The following is a 17,972-nucleotide window of genomic DNA, read 5'->3' as shown; positions in this document are numbered from 1 at the left end:
ATTCGTGAACACAGAGAACATCTTTGAGAGTTTCCGGGCGAATAACATATTCATTGAGGATACGGCATTGACGCTAGATATTTAGCACTTGGTGGAGCGATTTTACTGCAGCATAAATTTCAGGCGTTATCAAATCAGCTGGAGACTAATGCTTGGTTTCAAGTTCAATTCATTACTTCCTTGAAGACGTGTCGTTATTTCAAACAATGGGTCAGATCTCAAACAGAGCTCTACTCCGCATGGAAAGTACAGAAATGTAATTATTTCCTCGCGTTACTGATGTACTACTGTCCGTTTCAAAGTTAATTATTTTGTCGTAAGGTTGAAAACTGAATAACTGTTCGCTGATATAATACACAGGATAGGGTAATATTAGTATAAGCTGCATAAAACGTCATTCAATGGCCTGAAATTGGTAAGTAACAGAATTAAATATTCATTACTGTTTTTCTGCTAGGTGCAAAAGTACGTTTGTACAATACCATTCACTTAAAAATGATAAGACATTTCGTTTTTTGAAATTCACTGACGTTTGGGTGCTTCACAGCTGAAGTTCAAACTACAAAAATTTACAAAATTATGGAATTCTAAATGGAAAATATATTAACTAGTGAGTTATAATCGCTGATTTCTGGTGCAAATTAGAACTGTAGTGTCCCTAATGAAGAGGTAACTTTTCTTGTTGTCTATGCATTTCACAAACAGTTGACGTATGTTTACATATAATGCTTTTTATTAATTTCAAAATATTTTGTCACACTAATTTACAACAGGAGAAATTAAGTAAAGTAAAATATTAATTTTCATTTGTCATATTTCATCGAGAAAACAACTCGTACATTTGCAAATAAGAAATATTATCACCTTCAATGTCTTCTCGTTACACCTAAAAGTTTGTCCACTTAATCTTTCTCTCTAAAACAGCGCTTTATATTACATATTTCAACCATTAATTATTTTATTGATCCCTCTCAGGCAGCCTAAAATTATACACATGTGCAGTTCACCAACACTCAGTGATGGATACTGTAAATTGTAAAGGCACATGAATGCATTTTCTGCCCTATTAGCAGTTGATACAGCCTTCCAAGACCGTTTAAGTTATTTACTGTACAATTACATCTCAAGACATCTACTTCTATTAATTTTAGGCCCGACAATCCAGAATTACGAAAAAAGACTTTGGCACATGTAAATTTGGAATTCTATGGCTGAGTTCCATTGTTACTTAAATGCAAACAATAAGGAAGAGCGAACTTACTTCATGAATTACATACTTAATTGAGAAATGACTTATAATTAATGTTACACATGTACATCGAACACAAAACATTATTTGTGGCACTGCGCGTTAGAAAATTCGTTGTCTAGAAGATGAAGAATTCGATATTTCAGTTCCTCGAAGCACTAAAACTCAGCGGTTGGTGCTGTATAACTAAAACTAAGCTAATACTCTTTCAATTTTTATTTCGTCCATTCATAAAAAGGAGCAAACGTTACACATTCTTCATGGAGAATAGTTTCTGTAGTGACACAAGAGATTCAAACATAACTTCACATCAGCGCTGGACGTTAACACAGTAGCAAAGTCTTGCCTGCGTTTTTGTGTTCAATGAGAACATCACTGAGCAAAGCTGTTAAACTGGACTGTTTGCCATATATTTCGGGAAGGCTTTTCTTTTTTAAGGATTTTTGTAGCGTTAGTAGACTTTCCTAGAATTTTTGCTGTAAAAAGGATATAAAAATAGGTTATTTACTTTTGTTTTCATATAAATGTGTTAACAAGGCATCATTAATGGTACTGGAGTCGTCATTAGTTTTTAAATTGGTACAAACAGGTATCAAGAAATTATAGTTTCTGTCTGTTCGCATTATGCTAACGAGGCATGCGTTTACAGCGATTGGGAACTGATAAGCCATATGGCCCCTGCAGGTGACTTATGCAAAGTAACACAGTGACAATCTGCAGTGTTAACATTGTCGTTTACATTTGAAATGTGATCTTTTCGACTCGACTGGTAGTAAGAAAAGTTAAAATCCTGCAAACAGGTTGGAGTCTCTCGAAGCGTTGGATAGGTCCTATAGCCTGTATTTAGAAAATCCCGAATACAGCTGACTATTGTGAAGGCTGGAAGTAATTCTCCATTTGAAGAACAGGTATGGAGCCTGCAGCTAAACTGAAAATCTCAAGGTTAGGTTAGGTTAGTGTTTAACGTCTCGTCGACAACGAGGTCATCAGAGACGGAGCGCAAGCTCGGGTTAGGGAAGGATTGGGAAGGAAATCGGCCGTGCCCTTTCAAAGGAACCATCCCGGCATTTGCCTGATACGATTTTAGGGAAATCACGGAAAACCTAAATCAGGATGGCTGCAGACGGGATTGAACCATCGTCCACCCGAATGCGAGTCCAGTGTGCTACCACTGCGCCACATCGCTGGGTGAAAATCTCAAGGGTGAGTAGGGGAATGGCCTCGTTGCAATAGCAACTTCACTTATTTGCTGCACCTTCAGACCTGTCCGCTTTTGTCTTTTCCAGCGTTATTATTTACTCGCCAGAATGAGTGGAGAAGAAGGTGCATATTACTGATGAACATAATACGGAAATATTGTTTAATTGGAATCAAGGTGACGTGCCATCTTTCCCACGAAGGCCGTTCGTAATAAATTTCCTGCTATCACAGAGATTCACCACAGTATCAGCAGTTAATGTTGTTAAAAGCACTGGAGAACCTAAAGAAATAATTTCATGTGGCTCAACGGCCTGATGCAAATTTTTCAATTGGACGCCATTTCAGCGACTTGTGTGTTCACAGTAACCCTTCCGGGGAAAGAGGACCTACGGTGTAACGTCGAATACGAGCCATGTGTCTTTTCTGGCGAATCCTCACATCATTGAGATGTAAAAGCTGGGCATACGCTGCACGACTAGATCACCAGGCCCGACGGGGAAAAGTATAGAGATGGTGTAAGGAATCAGAATTATTACTAAAATCTTAACTGGATAGAAATCTTCGTGAAAAGCGGTGAAGAGAATGGAGCGATCGCAACACAGACTCCAGAAGGTCAAGTGTGCTTACAGCTGCGATAAAGCCACACTGCTTGGCTACAGTAACCGTTATCAAACCATCATAGAACAATTTACACTAGGCGTAGAAAATTACTAATGCCTGGCAAAATATTAAGATCCTCAAGGCTGTATTTAAAATGCTTGGATGTTCGTCTTATCGTTGTGTTGTAGAAGTATGTATGGTAACGTAATTAGTCCTGCTTGCAATAGAATGTTCGTTTCCACTCAGACAACACGATATCAGGGCTCATCAAGTACTGTTTGTGATAGCGGCGTAAACTGATTGATTAAGTCGGCACCATAGGAAAAGAAGACGTAAATTATAAGAAGGAATGGAACCTGGATTTCATCGATCTGTCCAGCCTTCTGTTCGTCGGCCTTTGCAGACTGATCTGCTTACTGTAACACACCGTGAGCAAAAATTTTAACGCTTGTGAAGGGCTCGCCTTTTGTGTAACCAGCGATACTGCACTTACTTTATGAGTGATCAAGCAATAAAGTGTGATCATTTGCAGTTGCGGTATTGTCGGTTCGCTTGTTCCTAGTACCATTAATGTGCTTAAATTAGCCTTTGGCACTCGATACGACTACATAGCTCTCAAAGCAGAATGTACTGTACGCAACGTCGGGCAGGCTCGCAGTTAGCTGTCGTGTGTTTGCCGGCGCTTCCCAGGCCGGTCGCTACCGTTCCCTACACGAAGACGATGTCCTCTATGGAGTGGCCAGCACTGATGTTGGCCCGGAGTCATCCGAGGAAAGGCGGCAGCGTGACGTAGGTCTGCTCCGTCTTGACTGAGACGCCGTCCTTGCGGCCGGCGGGCCCCCCGTTGCCGCCGCCGTTGCCGTTGGCGGGGGCGGCGGTGAGGATGTAGCCCGCGTCGGCGGCGCGCTTCTCGTGGGCCAGCAGCTCTTCCTGGTACTTCTGCGGGCTCATGTCCTCCACGTCGATGTAGTCGATGCCCTTGGCGCCGTCGATGGTCATGTGGTGGTGCGGCGCGGCCACCATGGTCTGGTACTCGCGCATCGGGCTGCCGCCGTCAGCGTACTCGTGGTGCTGCGGCTGCTGGTGGCGCAGCCCGCCGGGCGAGCCGCCGCCGTACTCGTGGTGCGCGCGCAGCGGCGACGCGCCGCCCCCGCCGCCCACGTAGTCGCCGTGCTGCCGCAGCCCGCCGCCCGGGGAGCCCGCGCCTGCCAACACCAAGAGGTCAACTGCGGTCGACATAAAACTGAATAAGAATGCTCGTTCAACTTGTGTAAGTCCTTCGTTCTCGTAGATGTAGGACACTGGACGATGATATAAAGTAAAGAAAACGAAACACCAGAGTCGTATCATCAAAGAAATTAATTTCAAACGACTAGTTTCGGCGCAACACTTACGCCACTTTCAGGTCCACCATAAACGGAAAGAGTACTTTCATTCTTTGACCCATGTATCGTACAACCCATATAACGCTAGTTGTCGTGGACTGCTGTCGTACATCTGGAGTAAATCCAGAATGAGATTTTCACTCTGCGGCGGAGTGTGCGCTGATATGAAACTTCCTGGCAGATTAAAACTGTGTGCCCGACCGAGACTCGAACTCGGGACCTTTGCCTTTCGCGGGCAAGTGCTCTGGCAGAAGAGATACTGGTAGAAGTAAAGCTGTGAGGACCGGGCGTGAGTCGTGCTTCGGTAGCTCAGATGGTAGAGCACTTGCCCGCGAAAGGCAAAGGTCCCGAGTTCGAGTCTCGGTCGGGCACACAGTTTTAATCTGCCAGGAAGTTTCATCTGGAGTAAATGCTCAACAACGTTTTGTCAACCTGTGACCACATGGACATAATGTGCTTAATGGGTCAAATGGCTCTGAGCACTATGGGACTTTACTTCTAAGGTCATCAGTCCCCTACAACTTAGAACTACTAAACCTAACTAACCTAAGGATATCACACACATCCATGCCCGAGGCAAGATTCGAACCTGCGACCGTAGCGGTCGCGCGGTTCCAAACTGTAGCGCCTAGAACCGCTCGGCCACCTCGGCCGGCCTATAATGAGCTTATTAGAATTATATATTAATACCTTCAGCTGCTGACGGGCGTTGATATATATCAACGGGGACAGGTGAAAATGTGTGCTCCGACCGGGACTCGAACCCAGGATCTCCTGCTTACAATGCCAGACGCTCTATCCATCGGAGCCATCAAGGGCACAGAGGACAGTGCGACTGCAGGGACTATCCCGCGCACGCCTCCCTCGAGGCCCACATTCTCACCGTATACGTCCACACACTACATTTGTAGTGTCCCTACCCAACATACTCATTACTCGTGGAAGACATTCTTACCAATTCCTTTAATAATTCGGGTAATATGTGTGCATCCGCACAGAAGAGGAAGGTCATGGTATTGCCAGAACTATATACTTATATGGAATGGCGTCTGTTCTTTCCGAAAGACGGGAATTGGTAAGAATGTCATCCATGAGTAATGAGTATGTTGGGTGGGGACACTACGAATGTAGTGTGTGGACATATATGGTGAGAATGTGGGTCTCGCGGGAGGCGTGCGCGGGATAGTCCCTGTAGTCGAAAGAACAGACACCATATCCATACACGTATATAATGTGCTTATGGGCCAAGGAAGGAAAGTACTCTTTCGGTTTGTGGTGGTTCTGAAGATGGCGTACCGAGCTAGTACCGTGCTTGGACTCGGACAGTCTACGTCACAACTTGGGGAAATCTCGGACTCCGCTTGACCTTTAGATGTCTTGTGGTCTGACGACTTCCGTTGGTACTGTCCCCGTGACATGTCTTAGCATCGTCAGTGTAGTAACTGAAACACGGATTGCAATATCTTCTAGAGCAACTCATAAGGAAATAAACGATCGTTATTACGACTCAGTCAAATTCTCGAGCTCTCGATCATTTTACAATCTAATGATGCCTTTGGGACTATCTTCGTAACTTGCTGCTGTACTGTGTGAAGTAGCAATTGTTGTCTGCCATGTTACGGTGCTGTAGCTCTCTTTTTCGTACTATTTAATTTCCTTGCGGTAATTGTTACAGTTAAGATGTTTATAAAACTTGTCGATACACAAGATGATTTCAGTTTAGATTATCAACAAAATTTAAGCAGTCTTTATCTCCATGCGTGACTTCTGCTTTCTCTGAAGTATAAAGCTGAGTATGAGGTGCCTGCACTTCAGGAGACAGGCATGGCTTGTTCACGAACCCCACCCCCCTCCGCACGGCTCTCCCCAGCACACGGCTCGTCACTCGTGGCGGCCTGTGTGGGGGCAGGGTTCGCTTCCTCCGCTCCGCGTAATCCCCTCTAGCTAAAGGCCAACTTACAGTGAACACGTTGTAATTTAGTCTTGTGATGGCAATTACAGTCAGTTTAATATGATTTACACATTCATCAGTAATTTAATTTGTAAATAATTTCCTTCCTTGTTTCATCTGAACATTTTACATCTTGTTTTCAGTCTGGTAAGCTTTTTACTCATTATTCTCAGGGATCGATTCCAATCTACAACCATCCACTTCCTATATAGTCACAGTATCTAATAGCCAAATAAATTATTATTCTGGGTTCACAATCAAGCAATATTTTTTGAAGGACAACATTTTTCAAAAACACTGTTCAAAAACTCACCATAAATGTTTGTACTTCCATACGTACTGTATAAGAAGTATTGCAAATGTTTTCAGATAAAACACGAATTTTTACAGTGGTAATTTTTAATGCTATGTTCTAAGACAAAAGAAAGCACTCAACAAGAAGACATTATCCTAATGGGACAGAAATCCGTATATGTGATGTACATGCACAGACGATCAAATTATTACAATTTCAAAAAAATTGGATGATTTATTCTAGAGAAAGGGCTTCGTGTATTGAGCAAGTCAGTAACACGTTGGTCCACCTCTGGCCATTATGCAAGCAGTTATTTGGCTTGGCACTGATTGGTAGAGTTGTTGGATGTCAGCCTGAGGAATATCTTCCCAAATTGTGTCCAATTGGCGCGTCAGATCGTCAAAATCCCAAGATGCTTGGAGGGTCCTGCTCGTAGTGCTCTAAGCGTTCTCAACTGGGGAGAGGTCTGGCGTCCTTGCTGGCCAAGGTAAGGTTTGACAAGCACGAAGAGACACAGTAGAAACTCTCGACTTTGACAGCGGTGGGATATAAACTTGATTGTCGCCCATGATATGGCCCAAGAAACAAGAGTGATGGTCTAGGGTGCATTTCATTTCATAGCAAGACTCCCTTGGTTGTCTTGTCAGCCGCTGCACCATTACAGCACAGCGGTACGTCGACATTCTACTCCCCGGTTTGTTTCCCTTCAAGTCAAGCGATCCTGGGCTTACATTTCAACAAGATAATGTCCACACGCACATGGCGAGAGTTTCTGCTACTTCTCTTCGTGCTTGCCAAACGCTACCTTGGACCTTGGCCAGCAAGGTCGCCAGGTCTCTCCCCAATTGAGAACATTCGGAGCATTATGGACAGTGCCCTCCAACCATCTCGGGATTTTGACGATCTAACGTGCCAATTGGATAGACTTCGGGACGATATTCCTCAGGATGACATCCAACAACTCTGTCAATCAATGCCAAACTGAGAAACTGCTTGCATAAGGGCCAGAGTTACACCAACACATTATTGACTTGCTCAATTTGTGAAGCTCTTTCTCTTGAATAAATCATCCAATTTTCCTTGAATTGTAGTAATTCGTTTGTCTTCACATGCACCCCACATCTATCGATTTCCGTCCCATTCTGATCATTCTTTTCTATATATATGGTGTCTCTCCTAAGAGTCGTCAGGCGCATTTTATCTGGTGTTTCGGCAGATATTTGCAATGTGTAGTTGGAGTCAGCCAAAATAAAAACTGCTTGTCACGTCTTTGATGCGACGCACAGCGCCGACAGAGTGTATCGGTTTGTTTTCCATTACAAACAAAATTGTTTTTAAAGCCCATTCGATAGACTGGAAGCCAAACTAGCCTAGTACGGTATTTGTTTCATCGATATATATTAACAGTGACAACAAAACACGAAGAATAATCAGTGCTGCACCAGCGATAGCACCGCTCTGGCACGCTTCCGCGATGCAGCAGCGCTGCTCAGTCGCTGCTGGTGACCTGTTTATTCTTCGTGCACTGTCCCTGTTAATACATATAAATAAAACAAACTTGCCAATAGACTAACTTAGGATCACCCTATCGACTTGGCACTTAAGATTCTGCTTTAAAAATCACTTTTTTGTGACGGGGAATAAACGAACGCTTTCCGCCGGCACTAGGTGTCGAATGAAAGACGCCACATGCAGTATTTGTTTGTGCTGACTCCAGCTACTCATTGAAAAAACGAAATTTCAGATATCTGCCGAAACGTAAGAGAAAATGCGTCTGACGACTCTTAGGGTGAACACCCGGTATGTACGCACACAGAGTGTCCCAGGAGGAATCGTCAGTGTTCAGGGATCTGAAAGGAACGATTATTCGACGCAAAAACGTCTAGTAAACATGGGCCTTAAAATGCTTACCTTAAGAACTATGAGCATTTCTTCATCTTAGATACTGCGAAACAAATCTCTTCTACTGTATGCTCTTTGTTTTCCATTATTTTAGGAGGAAATAGTATGGACCAAAACAAGAAAAAATTATGTAGTAAGCGTGGATTCTGAAGTGCGTACCTTAAGAACTATGAGTACTTGTCCATATTTGCTACTGTGAAACATATCTCTTCTAGTGAACAATTGCACATAGCTCTTAAGCTATACACTTCACAGTCCAAGTTTACTAGGTAGTATTTCTTGTTTTGGTCCATACTAATGGAACACGGTTAAAAAGTGCCGAGAAATAGGCTGTTCTTAATGTTTTTTATCAATTTACGAAGATAATCGGCTTTGAAGTTTTCCCATTGTTGTATATACTGCAGTTGATAAACGATCTCAAACCGGAAGTAGTCGGTAGCGTAATGGAATGGGAACCAAATGCGGTTGATTGCTGTGGTTCAAAACTCCACCACGTAATTTTTTTTCTCGTTCAGTTTGAAATACCTACATCTCGTAATTATAAAACTTCATCATCATATGGTTCAAAACACCACCGTGTAATTTTTTTTTCTCGTTCAGTTTGAAACACCTACATCTCGTAATTATAAAACTCATCATCATTTTTTTATGAATAATGCACGACTTCTTGTTTCTAATTAAATATTCGACGCGAAATTCCTGTCTCCATTTCCAATAAAAATTCTTAATTATCGATGTTTTATGAAAGACTGTTCATAAAAGTTGTTGAAATTAAGAAAACATAACAGTTTAATTTTTAAAGCAAAAACGAAAAACCAAATCCCCTTTATGTGGACTATACCCACCGTATATACCACAGAGGTAGATAGGTATCGTAGAAACATGAGAAACAATCATTTTCACAGCATCGAACACATCGTACAAACGCTGCATTTTTACATCTGCTACTGTACCATTACAATATGAACCCAACAGAACTGATCTGGAGCCAGGCTGCGGGATTAGGACCGAGAAGTAACAAGACTGTTAAGCTGCCAGATGTACTGGAACTAACGCTCGCAGATTTTTCACACATCACTGCCGAACGCCGGAGGGTTACAGAAAGGCTCGTCGTAGAAGAAGAGAAAATGCTGCGTCTGGTTGGCTTCGTAGACTCTGTTGTTATAGGCTCGTTAACAACGTATCATGTGACACTTCCAGAACTGAAACGTATTTCTCTGTTTCGGGTAAGGAAGGAGCTAAGAGATTACCAGACGACTGACTAAAAGCGGCTGACTATAAGTGGCTTCAATATTTAACTACACAGTGAAATCCTTCAATACTCTCTTACGTTACACACAGCTTAAGCAGAAAAATTACCCTGTGGTTAAGTCAGGTATTTTAATCATTCTTGTTTTTTATTATAATAGTACGTTAGCTAAAAACGATAACGTGTCGCGGTTTTCGTCTAGTCGTCTAAGGAGCGAATTGTGGTAGATTTGCAGTGTATTATTCCATTCTGCTTAAGAATTAAATAACATTCGAAACTGTATTGCTCCTCCGCTCGTCTCTTTTTACATGTGAACTGCACCTGGCCACGTCAGTTCAGCTGTACCAGCTGTAAGGCCAGTGTTGTCCAAGTTAACTGCGCCGGTAAAGCTGTTCCGTATTATCGCTAAGTCGATGTGCGAGTAAAACAGAGCACAAAACGTACCCTTATTATCGTACTTGACAGTACTCGAGACAGTTTGGCTGCAGTTCCACGTGAAACGGAAATCCAATGAGGTTCCAGCAAACGCGAAAGAATACATAATGCAATGTTTACATCAGGTTTATTCTTATGTTGAACGGATTATAGTAAATGTTTTCCGGAAAACTACGGATAAACTATTAGTCTGGGTTCCGCTGTCCAAGAAGAAAATCATCATGCGCGAATACAAAACATCATCCATGGTTGTACAGGAAATAGACGTCAGTGAGAGAGGTTAGTAGTTCGCATCTGCCCTGCCACGTTTCAGATTTTCGTTAACAATCAGCGCCTTTTTGGGACGGCCCGTTGTTCCTGCGACGTACGATAGACTGTTGGTAGAAGAGAGAGACAAGCTATTCTGCTCTTTCGTTATAGAATCAGCCGGTTTCCCGTCGGGTGCGGCCGGTGGTTTTTGCTCGGATGAATGTGTTCAGCTGTTTTTCAGAGCGATAGAACTGTGACTCCATTCCAACTACACCCAGTCTTCTCGCAGGTTTCCTAGGTAGTTGTTACCCAATCAGAAACGTATACAGACGCATCCTCTCACAAAAAACAAGAAATTGTTTGAAATGAATTCAAGCTTTAGTTTTAAGCGCTTTTCCGCTGTGGAAAAAATTTGAGTTCATCATTATAATTGTGGTCTGTCTTTTAAATGGATATATCTCCTCGCTATGAAACATGGACCTTGCCCGCTGGGGCGGCTTGCTTGTCTCAACGATACCGATAGCTTTACTGTAGGTGCAGGTCATATCGGAAGGATATCGCCGGTTTAAGTAGTTCCAAGTCTAGGGGACTGATGACCACAGATGTTAAGTCCCATAGTGCTCAGAGCCATTTGAACCATTTTTTTTTTCGGAAGGATACCTGTAAAGAGGTCAGTTCAATATTTCGTTCCTGAAGAGGGACAGGAGCATTTTCAACAATTCTAGAGGCAACAGTCTGGAAAATAATTGACTAGTCTGGCCTTGCAACATCAGACAACATGGCCTTGCTATATTACTACTGCGAACGGCTGAAAGCAAGAGGAAACTACAACCATTACGTTTACCGAGCACATGGAGCTCTATTGTAAGGTATTAATGATGATGGCGTCCTATTAGATAAACTTTTCAGGAGTCACCAATTCGGATCTCCGGAAAAGGACTACACGGGAGGGTATTGTCATATGAAACTAACGTGGCATTCTACTCGTTTGCGTGTAAAATGTTAAATCCCCTAATCGCTTAGGCAGGATAGATAACTTCTCAAGTAAAATTGACGATTGAAAGTTAGATATAACGGAAATTAGCGAAGTGAGGTGGCAAGAACAACGTGAACAGCAGGCTAGTTCAAGTTTATCAACACAAAATAAAGAAGAGGTAATGCATGAATAAGAAAATAAGAATGCGGGAACGGTATTACGAATAGCATGATGAATGCATTACCTTATCCAAGACAGACATGAAGCCAGCACCCACCACAGTAGTACAATTTTATATGTGATCCCCCTCCGAAGACAATGAAAAGATTGAACGAACGTATGATGAGACAAAGAAATTACTCAGATTGCTAAGGGGGACGAAAATTTGATACTGAAAGGGACTGGAGCTCGACTGTAGGAAAAGGATGAGACGAAAACTAGGTGAATATAAACTGGTACAATAGAATGGAACGGGAAGCTCCCGGTAGTGCGTATTTTAATACTTGGTTTAGGAGTCATGAAAGAAGGCTGTATACGTGAAAGAGACCTGGAGATTTCAGAGGGTTAGACTAGGGTTACTCAAGGATTTAAAAAACAAATTTTGAACTATAAAGTATTCCCCGTGGTACATGTGGACTCTGCCTATAATTTATTGGTTATGAACTGCAGATTAAAACTGAAGAAATTACAGAAAGAATGGAAATTAAGGTGGGGGCTTGAATATACACAAAAAAAAACAGCTGGTGCAGTAGATGGAAATAGTTAGCTAGAAAACTATGCTTAAACAGTGAATGGATAACTTTGATAATGAAATAGTGAAGGCAGCAGAGGATCAAACTGGCCAAAAGACAAGGCCCAGTACAAATCCTTGGATAAGACACGCGATAGTGAATAAAATCGACAGGAGGAGAAAATCTAAAAATCCAGTAAATGGAGCATCCAAATATGAACATAGAGGTCTAAAAAAATGAGTGACAGAAGTGCAGAATGGCAAAGCAAGAATGGCTAGAGGAAAAATGCAAAGCTGTTGAAGCGTGGGAAAGATATACGTCACCTACCGGAAAATAAAAGAAACGTTTAAAGAAAGAGAAGCAGATGCTTGAATATCAAGAGTTCAGGTGGCAAATCCGTACTAATTAAAGAAGGTGAAGCTGGAATGTGTAAGAAATTTTCAGAATAGCTATGCAAACGAAAGAAACTTAATCAATATTATGGAAAGCGGACAGGAGGTATATGAAGATGAGATGAGAGATGTGATACAATGAGACGAATTTGACAGAGCAGTGGAAGACCTTAGTCGAAAGAAGGATCAGCAGTAGACGGCGTTCTCTTAAAATTATTGAGATCCATGGAAGCACCAACCATGACAAAACTATTCCACCTGGTAAGCAAGAAATATGAGACATGAAATACTCTCAGACTTCAAGAAAAATGTAATAATTTCAATTCCAAAGAAGACAGGCGTTGGCGGGTGTGACTATTACTGAACCATCAACTTAATAAGTCATGTTTGCAAAATATTGATACGAATTACTTAAGGAAGAATGGAAAACTGTAGGGAATGCAGAAACACGCGAGGTAATGCTGGCCTTATGACGTGTCTTAGAGCACACAATGAAGAAAGGTGAACCTCCATTCATAGCATTTGTATACTTAGAGAAATTTTTTGACAATGTTCAATGGACCACTCTCTTTGAAACTCGGTAGGTAGCTGGTATGAAATACAGGAAGCAACAGAAACAGAAACCAGACTGCCGTTGTAAGAGTCGATATACATGAAAGAGTCACTTTATTTGAGAAGAGGGTATGACAGGATTTTAGCCTATCCCTTATTTATTCAATCTGTACATAAACCAAGCATTAAAGAAAACCAAAGATTACTTTGGGCTGAGAAAGTTCTGGGAGAAGAAATAAAACTTCAAGGTTTGCCGACAACACTTTAATTTTGGCAGAGACAGAAAAAGACTTTGAAGAGCAGCTGAACGAAATGGGCAGTATCTTGGAAAGAGATTAAAAGATGAACATTAATAAAAGAGAAACAAAAGTGATGGAAAGCATATGAATTAAATCAGCTGATGCTGAAAGAATTAGATTAATAAATGAGACGCTGAAAGTAATAGGGGTATTCTGACATTTGGAGAGCAAATTATCTGTCGATGTCAGGAGGTCAGTAGGGAAGGTACATGCGTTGAGGGGTGGTAGTATTAGTGATTCTGTATAAAAAAAAGTCATATGAACATATGTCTTGTAATTAACAGTCTCCGAGGAAGCTAATGAAAATAAATAGGAACGGAATAAATGCAGGTGATAGTTAATGAAACATTGTAATTTAATGTTTAGTTTAATTGTGTACATTTCCTCACAGAAAATGTTCAAACTATCTACCATCAACTGCAATGCATTTTTGCAACTCTTGTAGGCGGCTGCTTTGTTGCTGATCTGAGCTCATTCATGCGGTCCTTTACTTGAGCACAAGCATATAAACCACGAACGAGAAGTTGCTCCTCTGTGTCCATACAGCCCTTCTAGACTTCGCTCTTACGCCAACTCCACAACAGTAATCTAATGGAGTAAGATCGGGTGTAACATAAGCATTCTTGGAGAATTTCGTCAGTGACCTCTCATATGCGAAAACACTGATTGTGAGACGAAACTGGCGACTCAGTTACATTACTCTATAGGCGTATATTCTTAGCAATCACATAGGTCGTTGTACACAGCTGCTACTTTCTTAGCCTACTAAAACTGTGATTTCTTCGTAGTCGTATTACTTCTGATGTATGAGACAAGTGAGACACACAACTAACTGATTTCGAAAGTCCACTGAAGACTACCTCTCGATGTTTTACTGGTAACGTCTTCGCAGGAAAACTATCGTTTGTTACTTCATCTGGTAGGAGGCTGATAACAAAGTAGCCTATTACATACGCAAGGATCTGAGCTGAAACTGACATACTTCCAGTTCTAGGCTTTCTTCTGGACGGTAGCGACGACGTACGTTAAGCGCTTAAAAACTTACTCTCTCGAGTCAGAGCGCGTCTCTAGTTTTTGCACATTACCCTTGAGAAGGCAGCAACCATAAATGGCTCGCCGCTGTGCAAGTAACTATCTTCTAGGAGCTGAATTCACATCTTCACGTAATCTCTCAATGCTATTGCCGAGTAAATCGTTTCAGTATATCCACATTTTGCGTTGTCCTCAGCAATTTAGCCTAGCACAGGTATTGCCAGTGAAAATCAGGGCAGCATGTAATCTATTCATCTTGATATGCTCAATCAAATGGACTTCATAGTACGCAACTATCCCCACTTCAGTGCTAAGTAAAGTGATCATGGACACGTAGGAAAGATGTATTGCTTTACCTATAAGTTTAATGTGGTTCTGCAAATCAGGGAATAGTATGGCATTTTTCACTGCCGTAACTGATACATTACTTTGTACTCGTACATTGACTGCTCGGTCTAGGAGCAGAAACCTTCCATACTGTGTAGTACATAAGGTGCACATCCTTGGTTGTGAAGTTGTCAGGGAGTGCTATAGTGGTTATCCTTGATGTGAGAATCGAGGAGCGAAGTTCATCGAAACCGACAAACGGGGAGTACCTAAAAACTTATTTGTTTGCTCTATTCATGACAATCTCAAGTCGGTGTAAATTCCTCATTTTGTCAGAGAAACAGTTACTGTAATTATTATGTAAACACATTATTTGATCCTCGTTATATTTCATTTATTCTCATTATATTTTCAGGGATATTAAATAATTTTATGTGTAGGATGACTGACAAAATTACATCGTATTTTTGGCGCTTTGCTATTTCTCTATGGGTGTTCTGTAAGTAAGCATTTTGAAACGCAGTAAGTCGATTATAGTAAATTGGGACCAATTTTTCCTTGTAGTAACGTATTAGCTTTACTACAAATAGAGCAAAAATGGTTCAAATGGCTCTGAGCACTATGGGACTCAACTGCTGAGGTCATTAGTCCCCTAGAACTTAGAACTAGTTAAACCTAACTAACCTAAGGACATCACAAACATCCATGCCCGAGGCAGGATTCGAACCTGCGACCGCAGCGGTCTTGCGGTTCCAGACTGCAGCGCCTTTAACCGCACGGCCACTTCGGCCGGCTACAAATAGAGCTGTAGTAGTCCTTGTAGTAATGTGAATGTCACATAAAATCACTTCTCTCCTTTCATAGACACTTATTTTCAAGGTGAGCTTTGAGGTGAGAAATTGGCAGAAACGCGACATAACCAGATCCGGCGAAAGCAGGGGCACAACGCATTCTTGCACAGGGGTCACGGCCACAGCTGGTAAGATGTGCGGGAGCCTTGCTGCTAGGCTACAGCATGTCTCTCTTTAGCACTCACCCCTTTTTTCTTCAACAAATTCCCTTAGGCTACGGTTACCTGTAACAACATCAACTGCCTTCAGGAATTCAATCGATTTACATTCCAAAGGACTGACCTAAAAGCTTCCTGGAAATGAATGAAATGTTTTTTTTTTTATTTTTTTTTTTATAGCATGGTAAGTAGGCATTTTCTGTGGTCTTCAGTCCTAATGCTGATTTGATGTAGCTTTTCACGCTGGTACATACTGCATAAGTATCTTCATATCTGTAAAGCTATAATAACCTAATCCACTTGAACGGTCTTAGTGTAGTGAAGCCATGTTCTAACTCTAGCAATTTCATCTGCCACTCACCTTCCCCTACTCTCCGGCCATCCCCTCCGACACTTCTCTCCGCAACCAATTTAACACTTCCTTGACGTCTCAGGATGTGTTTTATCAACGTATCTCTTCTTTTAGTCCAGTTGTACCATAAGTTTCTTTTCTGTGCAGTACTTCATTATATGACTGATCAATCCATCTCATTTTTAGCATTCTTCTAAAATTCAAACTAACACTTTCGAAAAATTTTACATTCTCTTCTTTTCTGTACTGTTTAACGTGTACGTTTCACTTTCGCACAAGGTTCTACTCCATTCAAATACTTTCATAGAAGACTTCCTATAACTTAAATTTATATGCGATGTTAAAATATCTCTCATTTTCATAAACAGTTGTAGCTAACTGCTCTAAATTCTCTGAGTCAACGTTGCTGATTTCCTACAAATACTTCGGGCCTATTAATATTCTAAAATGCGTATTACTTGAAATACCTGTGTCAGCGGATGACACCTGCTATCAAAAATGAAAAGTCTGTGCGAAATTGTAAAAACCGCGACTCATACAAATTAATGCCAAACCGAACTTGAATACTCATTCTGCATCTGTAAGAACTACTGACGTCGGAAAGACCCGAGAATACCTAAAGCAACAGCTGTTTTAGTTGTAGCTATCTCATCCAGTAAACAACAACACTGGTAGGTGACATATGAACAGTTACGAAGGATAACAAAAATAGCCACATGTGACTTCAACAACTCAGAGAACGAGCAATCCCTTACTGTATTTCAGATAAGCACTAGTTCATTCAATAAAAATGGTTCAAATGGCTCTAAGGACTATGGGACTTACCTGAGGTCATCAGTCCCCTAGACTTAGAACTACTTAAACCTGACTAACCTAAGGATATCACACACATCCATGCCCGAGGCAGGATTCGAATCTGCGACTGTAGCAGGAGCGCGGTCCCGGACTGAAGCGCCTAGAACCGCTCGGCCATAGTGGCCGGCAGTTCATTCAATACATCGTGCTTACCAGCAATTGAGGTTACGTATTAAAATCGTCAGTGATATAAAGCAAAATAAAGGCAGAAACGTCAAACGCTGATTCTTCATAAGAATACTCGATGAAATTGACCATGTGAATAAAGTAGCACGACGAGAAGCCGTAAATTCAGTAGAAACAGAGATCTATCAAATTTATAATTAAACTAGTTTCATAAAACACTATTGTCACAGGTTGATATACGGTGGAGGAGGAGAATGTGAAGAAGATAGGGTAAAACAATGAGAGTTATGTCTTCGAATGATATAAAACGATTATCCAGCTTATAGCCTAGTGCATGACATTCTATCTGACGCAACTTAGGTTGTTTATGTGACTATCTTACTAGTTGTTTACACAAACTGTTTCTCATTTGGCTGCACGAAGCTCAATGGACGCAGTTTCAGGCCTTACACAACATCTCTATTCACTGTAGAATAGTTTACAGGGCATCCGAAAAAGAACATGATGTAATAATTCAGAGAAGGTAATACCAGAAGAGTTTCTTCAGCAGTGTCGCACGTTTAAGAACGTAATATGTTTGAAGACATTTAAGTCATGCAATAAAGACCAGAGGAGGAACTGTCATATCCGAAATGTCAGCCTAATATCCGTGACCCACAATGATAAAGAAGTGAGTTACTGACAACTATTTACCGATGTTTACGTACATATAATGCAGAAGGTACGATTAAGCTATGACAGTATTTGAAAATATCAAATGGCAAATATTTCAGTTTCTTAAGTGGGAAATCTAGGGAAGTGGAATA

At 41.4% G+C, this 17,972-nt stretch overlaps 1 protein-coding gene across 1 annotated transcript in view; it reads right to left on the bottom strand.

Annotated features, from left to right (window-relative positions):
- Positions 1-710: 710 nt before the first annotated feature.
- The window catches only part of LOC126157463 (retinal homeobox protein Rx), a 95,823-nt gene continuing 78,561 nt past the window's right edge, over positions 711-17,972 (bottom strand). Inside the window, exons 8-9 of the mRNA XM_049916376.1 lie at positions 4,214-4,254; positions 711-4,165 (exon numbers count right to left, since the gene is read on the bottom strand). Coding sequence (XP_049772333.1) covers positions 3,812-4,165; positions 4,214-4,254 — 395 coding nt within the window. The 3' untranslated portion in view covers positions 711-3,811. The remainder of the gene's footprint in view (positions 4,166-4,213; positions 4,255-17,972) is intronic.

Source organism: Schistocerca cancellata, chromosome 2, assembly GCF_023864275.1.
Source record: "Schistocerca cancellata isolate TAMUIC-IGC-003103 chromosome 2, iqSchCanc2.1, whole genome shotgun sequence".
Classification (NCBI taxonomy): Eukaryota; Metazoa; Arthropoda; class Insecta; order Orthoptera; family Acrididae; genus Schistocerca; species Schistocerca cancellata.
Note: the sequence above shows the minus strand (reverse complement) of the source record. Positions and strands in the feature narration are given on the sequence as shown.